Source organism: Carcharhinus amblyrhynchos, chromosome 2 (genome assembly GCF_965287045.1).
Source record: "Carcharhinus amblyrhynchos chromosome 2, sCarAmb.v2.hapA, whole genome shotgun sequence".
NCBI lineage: Eukaryota > Metazoa > Chordata > Chondrichthyes > Carcharhiniformes > Carcharhinidae > Carcharhinus > Carcharhinus amblyrhynchos.
In genome coordinates this window covers 46,889,443-46,900,644 of record NC_137325.1, presented here as the reverse complement: position 1 = coordinate 46,900,644, position 11,202 = coordinate 46,889,443, and the positions used below count along the sequence as shown (strand labels likewise).

General features: G+C 40.6%; 1 protein-coding gene across 1 annotated transcript; it reads right to left on the bottom strand.

Annotated features, from left to right (window-relative positions):
• Positions 1–1,420: 1,420 nt before the first annotated feature.
• On the bottom strand, positions 1,421–6,507 carry irx1b (iroquois homeobox 1b). The gene is made up of 4 exons (XM_080205230.1): positions 6,093–6,507; positions 2,566–3,553; positions 2,278–2,347; positions 1,421–2,002 (listed from the first exon to the last, which is right to left on the bottom strand). Exons 1-4 carry the CDS (start codon positions 6,321–6,323, stop codon positions 1,948–1,950), a joined length of 1,344 nt encoding a protein of 447 aa, XP_080061356.1. The 5' UTR covers positions 6,324–6,507; the 3' UTR covers positions 1,421–1,947.
• Positions 6,508–11,202: the final 4,695 nt, after the last annotated feature.

Genomic DNA, 11,202 nt, shown 5'->3' with positions numbered 1-11,202 from the left:
CCTGAAAGATTAATCATATGCCTCTGAATATATTTAACATTTCCTTTACTCCACATTAGTAACTGCGAGAACCTCTGTAACTAGATGTCTAAATACTCTATAGACTTATGTATGCCTGCGAGCCTCCTCTACAATTAACATTTTGGATAGAAACTGAGTCTCTATCACGTGTGTAAATAGCTGGAGTATATCACTGCGAGTCTCCTCGGTGACTGGTGAGTCAGATCGACAGTGAAGCATTGTGTATGTATGTGCTGGCTGCCTTCCGCCCCCCGCCCCTTCCACTTCGGCTGGTATCCATAGAGGGAGCTGTAGTCCCACAGATTCCATATGATCCACTCTCAGCTGCTTCAACACAACACTCTGCACATGCACTCAGCACGCCACGTCAAAATTAGCAACGTCCTCTCCCAAAGAGATGGGTTTCTGTTAGTGTGAAGTGAAACTCTATCTAACTGAGCCAACCTTGTGACAACGTGGAGTTTGAGAAAATTGCAGACTGCTCAGGCTACTCAAGGCTAATGTTTATAAAAAAAATACGAATTGCACTCCGGCAAAATGTTCACGTTCACACAATATCATTAGCAATATTGCTGTTAAAGAAACGCAAAGATAGTTAAAGCCTGATAACAGAATACCATACATATTTTAGGTTACTATTGTGAACGTACTTTGGACTTTTAACATTTCATTTCTTTAATTGCTGACATATGCAACACATTTCACTTTGATTCCATTTTTTTGAAGCTCCGGACAAAATAATTTAAATACATTTAGATACATTTAGAATCTTGTAAAATGACCGAGTTATTACTCTGGAGTCAACGCACGCCGTCAATTTTTTTTAATTAAATAATCTGTCACACCCCGACAAAGACATTTTCGTTAAATATCATCATTTAAAAATGCGCCGTATATAAAGACATCTGAATCAAAGATAATATTTCTTTTTGCATAACCTTGTACAAATAACGTACGTGCCTAAATATCATTGATAATGTAACTTTAGCTCTGGAGAGGAAGGGCTGTTTTATGTGCTTGTCAGAGAGCGTTATTCCCAATGAAGCGAAATCAGCCAAGCAATCGATACACGGTGCTCTGATTCTTGTTAATATTTTATTTCGCAGTCGCTATTATTTCCGATCCGTGATGAGCTTGTCTCTTCTTTTCTCCCCCACCTCCCTGTTTGGACACAGTCTTCCCATATTATTTTTTAATTGCTTTAGCAGCTGTTTGCTTCATGGAGCTCCCTCTTTTCCACCAGGAGCAGCCATCTGTCGAGTTAGCAGCACCTTAAAGGTCACTGATTGGTTTCATCGGGGACCAGGAGAATAAACACTGGGACATTTACTTTGCTGAGATCCCAGCCTGGGGTTTGGAACTGCTTTCTGCCTCTTGCTCGCACCCTCCCTTTCTAAAAAAAAATTAACCAACGTTACATTTTTAAATACAATAATTCTGACCGCAGCAATAGATCTGTTAATACAAAATACGTTCAGGCTGTTTTTTTTAATGTACCCCCTTCCCCATTCCTAAATACACTGACATCCTTTTAAAAACTCTGTAAAAGGTGACGCTTTGAAAATCAATACAAGGTCACGTAAGGTTACGTGGAGATGGAAGTTTGCTCTAATTTCTTTCAGTTTATTAGACAAAAATATATGATTTTGACAAGTTCTGCTCACGCGCTTATTTACAATTATAATCACTCTATATACATAAAAAAACGGAACGTGGGAAAAAATAATTACCAAACCAATAATGATCGCGTCAGGGCAAAATCAATTAGAATAACACGTGCTGATATGTTACAATGTCAAATAAATCATTACATATTTGTCAAGTTTTTGGAAGGGTTTTTGTATTGCCCGACACGGGCGGCAAGAAAAATGAAGCTTTTTTTAAAAAAATGTCTTCTTTCTTCACATTTTTTTCGGTAAAACTTCCTCAGACGGACGAGATGGTTGTTAAAACTCGTGTTCCTTCCTGCTGAGGCCGTGAGCTGTAAGAACAAAAGCGCACACACAATTAAGTGGTCAGTCATATACAAGATAGTGTATACATTCTGTCTCTAAGGAAGACGCAAATAAAAAAAAACAAAACTCCAGACACAATAAATATGTCCTGTTATCACCGAATACATAAACATTGATAGATAACCCCAAAACATTTCTTCTTCAAAACAACTAAATCATTCTTGTAAACGTTATGAAACAGTGCTGTGCATTATTGTGAGGTGGCTGCTTTGTCGTTGTTGTATAGGGCATTAAAACTCACCTTTCATTTACGGGTTGAAATGATATTTTTAGCTGCTGTGACGGAGTTTCGCCCGGAATACATTCTCTTTCTGGAAAATAAAATAAACATTCCAGATCAGTCTCTAGGCAAAAAAAAACACGATTTGAGTTATGAAGTTAAAATGCAAGTTTAGAGAGAAGGAAAACAGAGACGTTTGTACTTTGATGTTCAGGTACTTTGCTAGAAACCGTCAGATCTGGCAGACCAATGCTGAATATATAACATTAAAAATGTAAAGCTCACTGGAGGGTTGTGTGTGTAAAATACCTGTGTGTTTTGGGCTGGGGATGTCTGTTGATTTTTCATTGCTCACTGCTCCCAGGGCTGCTGTTAGCACAGAAGGCTGTTGCTGCTGAGGATGTTGTGGATGATGATGATGGTGATGATGATTTACACCCAGAAACGACCTGACATTTAGCAAAGAGTTCTGGCCCAGGAAAGCGCCGTTTGTCCAGTTGTGAAACTTGCTGATTTGGCAAGTATAGAGTCCGTGGTTTGAGAGGAAAGCTGGGTGTTGGATGGTCGACGGCGTGTGACCGGTCGGAGAGGGTTTCTGGGCATTGTCCGGACTGGTCGCAGTCTCTGCTAAAGACCAGATTTTGGGTTTGCTATGATTTGGGATTAGCAAATTCCCCTGAACGAGAGATATCCCTCTGGTGCCATTGCTTTCAGTAACATTTCCACCCACTCTGTCCGCCTCCTTGGATTTACTATCACCTTCAGATCCCTGCAACGTCCGATCGCGTTCTCTCTCCAGGTCCGCTTTCTCCCCTTCGTTACTGAGGTGTAGCTTTTCCTCCTCTTCTCCATTACTTTGCTCCTCGTCGTTTTCGTCGATTTTATCGATGTCAATGCTTTCCAGGTCAATCTCCTCATCCTCCTCTTTTTTCTCGCTCTCCCCTTCTGTGTCGCTGCCGTAGAGAGTACCGTCATCTCCTTTACTCCGCGCACCCCAGGTCATTTTATTTTCTTTTTTGAGTCTTCTCCTGGCGTTGGCGAACCAGGTGGAGACCTGGGTCAGGGTCATCTTGGTGATGATGGCCAGCATGATCTTCTCTCCTTTGGTGGGGTAGGGGTTCTTCCTGTGCTCGTTCAGCCAGGCTTTGAGGGTACTTGTACTCTCCCGCGTTGCGTTTTTGGGTCTAGCCGGGTCTCCGTACTGAAACTGTCCGTAGGGATAATAAGCAGGGGCCGCATGTGCTGCAAAGGTGGCCGGGTGAACCCCAGGATTATCCTTCAGTTCATACTGCGATCCCTGCAACAGAAACACACAAAGGGTGGGGAGGAGGGGTGGGGGAAGAGGAGAAATGTTAAAATCAGGCCAGGTTCTTATGTTATCTAAAGCCCGGCCATTTGCAGTCAAAGTTTGTCACAAGAATAGGAAACACACAAGCAATTCAAAGTTATGGAACACCAATATCTCCTCAAACCTCAATCTGCCCTTTACATGAATTAATGTTCATTTTTGAAGCCGACACATTTTTCAATAGAGAAGTTAATTAAGATTTCCATAAGACAAACAAAAGGGAAAATCTGGTTGCAACAACTATAATTAAATCAAACCAGTACCTTAAAATAGAACCTAAACAAAACGGCTGCACACATCATTTGCAGTGAATTATATGTGGCATAGCTGTTTGTGACCAAGTTCGAAATTATAAATGGATATCTTAGAATTATTAGAAAACTTATATCCTATAGCTAAGCTCGATATTATCAATTCAAATTATGAAATCAACTGAATTGTAATGTTACACACCTTTAAACTCTAATTGAAACTGAAGGGGTAGAAATCAACCCAAGTTCTTGTACCATCTTTTTTTGAAGCTGTTTATTCAGATCTTCGCAACGGCAATCACTTAATTTTCATAATACTCTATTTTCAAATCTACAGCTTTAAAATAGTGCAATCCATTTATTTTCAATATTTAATCATTGGCTTGAAAAAAAACTTGTGTGGGGGTAAGATTAAAGGACAGGACAATTTCCGCACGATTACGTTTCAGCAGCCACGAATAAAACATTACATGTGTTTTGGAGGTAGTAAGGAATTAGGATTTTTCAGATGTCTGTGTTGTGTGTCATTGGATGACCCTGGGTCTATTTCTGCGCTTGAAAAAATATTTAGTCTTGAATTAAAAAGTTGGAAACATTACATCATTCAATTCCCGCTGAGATGGCCGCACTGTAAACAATGCAAAAGAAAGCGGTCTCTTTACGGATCTATACTATTCTGATGAGCAATGCATTCAGAAATGCAATCTGTAGCCATCTCAGGAAACAATCCCTTTATTTCAAGTTTCTACTGATTTTAACTTGGAAATCTTTATATGCATTCTTCCCTTTTGTCCTTAATAACAGCGTGTAGTTTCTGTGTTACGCAGGCCAACTTTATATCCAAATTAGGTATTCTTTGAGTGGCCGTTGAAACGTTCATATTATGTGGCTATAGTGTCATAAGATGTGCACCAAAGCATTTGATTAAACACAATTATAGATAATCGCAATTGTTTTGGGGGAAACAACATGAATTTAAATTAAACGGTAGTGCATGTTATCTGTTCCAAGGGGAGACTGAACTGGATTATTATCAAGCCAACAGGAAATCTTCATAACAAACTACAGGATCAGTGGCCACCATTCAATATTTTGTAGATAATTGTATGGGTTGATCTCAGAAATCGCCTTGCATCTCTTCAGTCTCGATGCGAGATGATTGTACTTGTACCCTGAAAATCTATGCAAAATCCTTATTCCTAGAGGCAGGAGATTATTATCCAGATCTTCCCATTTGCCTAATTATTGGATTGGTTTAAAGAAGGGTGAAATCAAACTGGAAGTGAGGTATTGTCTTAAAGCGAATAATGACTGCTGTTTAAAGCTCCGAAAATCAGATTTGAGCCGAGTTTGCAACGATCCTTGATACACTTTCAAGGTTATAAGAATCTGCATAGATTCGGTTCACTGCACCTTTAAAACTTTTTCTTGCATTTTGTCGGCGCTGCTTGATATCGGTATTTGGAGTAAGCAAAATAAATAGAATGATACGTTTCAGTCGCATCGTATTCAGCAGAAAATGAAGTGAGATGCGTTGATTTTATGAATGGCGTGGGTATGACAGGTTAAAACAAAGCTCCGTGTCGAATTGCGGATTGCATTAACTGCAGGCTAAAGCGAAACTCACGCAACTTCGGCCTACTTTGTCTGAAATGATACTAAAACTACAGACACTGCCTTGATCGTCAGGTATACTAAAGAGGTGGCCACGTTTAATCAGCAAATACAACGATAATACTTTCTAACTTGTCCCTGCGCGCTCGTAACGACAACAACCAGGAATATGGCCGGACCAAAGAGAATGTCAAACTTTTCCAAGCTGTTTTCTAATTCTCTGGGCCACGAGACTAATATTTTAGTTCGCAGTGTAATCCGGCACAATGGTTGTTCAACTTTTAACGTCTTGCTTGTGGCACCAGATTTAATTTAAGAAAAAGGAAGGCATGATGATCGCCGTTTACTGCTATTACATTCAGCAATGGAAAAAAAACACAAGCGCTCAGAAAGCGTCTCAGTGCTTTATAAACTCGGTGGTATTACTACGAACTGCTTTGGTTATAAATGAGAAATACAACTGTGTCTCACCTCATGTCTGTTAGGATCTGCCCGATACAGAGATTTGACGAAACTTTACTGCGGCTATAGAAGTGGAATGTTTCTTTTTTTTTTAATATTTATTTTAACGTTTCGGTAAGAATGATCCGTACAAAGTGTGGCAAAAGGCTGGTCGCACTTACCATTTGGGAGAACATGGTGAGATCGGTGGTGTAGGGGAGGAAAGCGCTGTAGTTCTGGGCTGTGTAAGGGTTTGCGTACATTCCCAACACCGAGGTTACAGCAGCAGCGGCGGGGTTAGCCCCAAGCTCGGCTCCTCCCCGGGAAGAAGCCAGCACTCCCTGCCGATCGGCAGCATACACAGCCTGGCTCGCACTTAAATACTGAGGGTACCCTAGCTGAGGGAAGGCCATCTCCCCAGAAGAGATCTTCACGAACTCAGAACACAGAAAAAAAGGCAAAATGACAGGATACAAAAACTCGCTTCCGATCGCCTCCAAATCCCCTCTCTTTTTGTCGTGGCCCGCGGAATCTCCCTGTAAGCGATCTGATCGCCAATTCAACTCCAACTGATGTGTCTGCCCATAGGTCCTGGCAGATCCGTAGATATCATTTGAAGTTGATGCTTTGACTGACAGGTCACTTTAGCGGCAAGCCCCTCCTAGTTTGGAACATGTGGCTTCGCACGGTTGGGCCACTTTGTGTTGTGTTGTGTTAAATGTTTTGCATTCGGATCTATTCAGTGAAGCACCCACTGGTGTACAACAACCTGTCTACATGATTTTACAGCTGTCCAACACTGTTCTTTCCCCCCCTTCTTAAACCTTCCCGTGTCCCTTTTTTTTGTACAACCTCTCGGGTTGTTTTCTACCCCCCAATAAAACAAGTGTCAACAACTCGCCCCAGCCAAGAGCTATTATGTACGCACAATGTAGTCATATAAACAGGACCAACCGACAAATCCTGCATTGTACTGAGATTTCGAGAAAAAAAATGAACTGACTTATTTAAAGAAATGTAAATAATTATCATTATCATATCAGCAAATGTACGCGATTAAATTAGTGTAAATACGATGAAGAGTCACATGAATTAGTGTGATAAAAGATCGAGTGAAATAACGAATACCAGGGAATTAATTATTCATATAGTGTTAAAGCGACCGGACCGTCAATGTGATCGATATTACCAGCGAAAGAAAGGACCTTGCGTTTGCTTTTCCTTTGGTGCTATTTGTATTTATTTGGCGTAACCTTTCGCACAAATGCTGCGTTTATTTTTTTGTTGTCTTCCAACACTAACCAGGGCATGCATCCGCAGCAGAGCAATATCTCGCCTGTCTTGTGTTGTCGCAGACTTTAGAAACTGATAAAGTTATTTGGGGCCACGAATTCCAGTATGTCTTGGTGATGTTACTTCTTCCTGTTTATCCATCGGTACCTGCCCTGTTTCCAGGTGAATGGAGAGATGGAGCATTTGCTTCTGAAACCTTTTCTTTGGGGGGTGGGCGGGGGTGGGAGGGAGGGTGAGAATCGGAGGTGTCATGAAACGTTCATGACCTTTGATGATCACTAAACTGCACCCGAATTTGGAAGTGGTTATAAATTTCAAGGACTTAATTTTGTGATTATTGAAAATAAGGATACCGTGTCTGCTGGCATTTCCCCTTTGCAGGCTGCTCGGTGCAACTTGCGTCAAGACAGTTTTGCACGGGTCATAGCAGCGGTCACATCAGTTTGATGGTTTATTGGTATTGAATGTCACTCAGAGAGACCCAATCTCTATCTTCAAACCCTACCCCCCAAAAGCGGCGGGTTGTGCATTCTAGGAAGGTTATGTATGCAGATATAAAAACAAACTGTCGTTTAAAATTAATGTGAAAAAAGGAAGTAGTACCTAATGTCATACCTAAACCTGCGTCGAATTGTGCGCACATTTAGATCGACGCATAATTAAAGTCCACTGTTTAACTAAGGATCGCTGGTGTCAGTTTTACTCAACAATGCCTCCAGAACGCCGGTTGATATTCTAAAATGGATTTGATGGCGTTTGGGATCTCACATTGGTCCAGTTTTGAAGCTCAATGTTTAACCTTCACCTTCTGACATCGGTTCAGAGTTGATTACTCGCAACTCACCTGAACTAGTGTTGCTTGGCCGCAGGGCAACCTTGCCACTTAGTACATCCATCAATCACACAAAATGTATTTTGATATATATCTCATATATTATATATTATTTAATAAACTCTCATCACATTCTAACCCCATGATTAGAAAATGAAATACGTCATCGTTCTCCAAAATGGTTCATAACTTTACCATGTCAGAGATAATTGCAACATAGATTCGCGAACACCAAATGCACATTTAAAATTTCTCCGCTGGACTTATTTTCTTCTTTGTAATGCTGTTTTATCTTCAGCACGGAAACCAGCACACTAAACCGGAACGCCCTCGTTAGCCTGGGTGAATCACAGCAGAAAAGTATTATCTCTGTTGGCAATCTACCAGAGAAGCATCTGTATGCAAGTCAAATTTAAAAAAAAACAAAACAAGGAATAATTGCAACGTGAACAAAGCAAAAAAGTCTCAAACTAATTGAAGGTACCAGTAGGTGACAAAGTAACAACAAAGATTGTGTGAATGTTGGAGATGTCGTGTCAGAAGAAGAATGCATTTAGCAAGCATAGTGAGGATGCCAGGATCCTATGAAATAAACTGAAGGCCTCAGGACAAATCTACCACCAAAGGGATAAAAACAGAAGGGATAAAAACAGACCAGATTGCAATAACTGGCATCGAGTAACTTTACTAGCAATCTCAGGAAAAGTGTTTAAAATTGTGTTGCTGTATAAAAGTAAATTTGCAGACAAAAGAACACATGAAGCTTGAGGGAGTTTGGATGGTAAGAAACAAATCTTACAACAATAAACTTTTGATGCACCGGAATAACAGAGAAAGCAATTCAAGACATCTTCACGTTAACACTAAGTTGACTGATAGTTCAGGTAGATCCACGCATGGCGGACTGCACAGTGGTGCGAATTTCCTCAAAAGCACCTTATGCATTCATCATGAACACTGATGAAATTGAATGCATGCTGTGTTAAGGTGCAGGATGGAACAACAATTTGGTTCAAATTCCTGTAGCCAGAAAGGACATGCCTCGCTGTCTTTATGATTTAGGGCAACAGTTTACTTGGGAATGGTTGAAAAGTAAGAGAGCAGATGGAGTATATAGCACAGACTTGGGAGTCTGGATGATTCGCTGAATTGCTAGCGAAACGTAAAGGAAAGAAATGCAAACATAATCAGACCTTAATAGAACTGGGGCAAAGATTCAATTAAAAGGTTCGTTAAATCTAACCAAAAATCACGACAATTAGTACGGAAATTTAAGCTCTGAATAGATTCTAGTCCCCGCCTTGAAATCATCATAGCGTTTTCTAATATTGGATATCGTGGTGATCTAGAATTGATAAGACCAATTGAATATCTGGAAGAATGATAAATTAACCTTCAAAAAGATATCAGACTACAAAGGTGTCCTGCTATATTCACACTACTCTATGATACTGAAATGTGATTGGCTTCAATGGCTACAGAGAAGAAACTTGACAATTTCACATATTTGTAATACATTCGGCATCAGATTAGACGAAGTGTCAGAAAAGGTACCAACTGTAAAGCAAAAAACGTCTCAATTGCTTTCGACATGTGCCCTGAATGCAAGACGCCAGTATCTCAAACCAAACACTGAAGCGGCAGTTGGATAACCTGTTAAAGAGACACCCAGAAGGACCTTCTGAAACAGACACCAGAGGCCGGAGCCAGCTGGAAATGAAAGCAGAAAGTGCTGGAAAAACGCAGCGGGTCTGGCAGCATCTTTGGAGAAAGAAACGGGGTTAATGTTCGAATTGGTATGACTCTGCCCGCTAGCTAGAAATGGTCGTGACCTCCACTCTATGAAAGATATACACATAATACGGTCTGACTGGTAGCTAAACAGATAAACGCAAAGCTACTGAAGACTTCGTTCGCAGACAATAATAAAGCAGATTGTGAGCAGGTCGCCTAAGAATTGCCTTGTCTCTTTAAGGTGCTGTGGATATTGTTCACTTGTGCAGTGAGTTTGTGAATTGAATTCGGTGGCACCTATAATAACTGTATTTAAGGAGATTTTAATTGCTTTGAATATATATATTGATGGGAAGATAAGCAAACTTTTTTTTCAAATCCTAGAAGTTACAGCATCGAAGAATGTCTTTCGGCCTGACTCTGCAAGATTAACTCAATTAGTCCCATTCTCCCGCCTCTTCCCTGAAGCCCAGTTCTATTTTCCCATTTGAATAATTGTCCAATTCTCCTTCAGGTGTCTAATATCAGAAAAGTACTTGATCGGTCTTAAAGTTCAAACTCTGTAGTCAGATAAGATGAGTGTTGCAAAACAGATAAGGGGGATGATGTTTTTTTTGAACCGGGTCTGTAAAAGTACGGGAAGCATTATCACAGAATTAATTAAAGTACAAGTTGATAAGAATGCAGTCATTATGATCCATTCAACCATCCGAAAGAAATAATGGAGAGATAGCAAGACTGAGATCTGCTAAAATAACCCGAAGCGGGAGAGGGAAACGATGGGAATCAGCGGAACAAATCAATAGCTGCGGGAACTGGGCTGATAACTTGTTGGGAAGGATTCCTGGAGGCTGGAGATGGCAGTGATAAAGCGTTCACTTCGGAGAAGCTGGCGATGACAATGATGGTGACTGCAAATACCTCAAGCTACGGATGGTACAATGAGGCATTTTAGGCTGTATGATAGCTGGGGCAAGGTAAATAGAACAACTTTGTGTTCATAGGGCGACCTTAACTCAATTAAATGTCCCAAAGCGATCACAAGAACGGCGGAAAGTAGCATTTGGCAAAATTATGCTATGACCATTTGTTTGGTTTGCTGGACCTGGGAACTGTTAACAACATTGATCTGTGTTAAGGGATGATGATGTTAAAGATTCTAATGATCCAAGAAGTAAACAAAGTCCGACTGTGGCTTATTATGTGATCAATTTAAATACCTTCTATCGCATCTGTTAATGAAGGAGGACCGATGAAAACCTCGCAAAATGAGGAGTAGCAGTCATGGTTGGGTGAAATAGTGACCAAGCAATAATCATTACTGAATACATATCAGACCATGGCCCTTTCAAACTGTGGTTAGCAGTGACACAGGCCCATCGTGTCAGGATCATCTGCTGGAGCTCATTTCAGAACCAGTGCGCTGACTGTTG

What these genes read in the sequence shown, in the direction of transcription:
- irx1b (XM_080205230.1), bottom strand. Translation starts at nt 6,323, where the DNA reads ATGGCCTTCCCTCAGCTAGGGTACCCTCAGTATTTAAGTGCGAGCCAG. An exon ending in CCCCAGCCCAAAACACACAG is followed by an intron (nt 2,348 to 2,565) that starts GTATTTTACACA and finishes TTTATTTTCCAG; the next exon opens with AAAGAGAATGTATTCCGGGC. An exon ending in TTTCAACCCGTAAATGAAAG is followed by an intron (nt 2,003 to 2,277) that starts GTGAGTTTTAAT and finishes TTGTTCTTACAG; the next exon opens with CTCACGGCCTCAGCAGGAAG.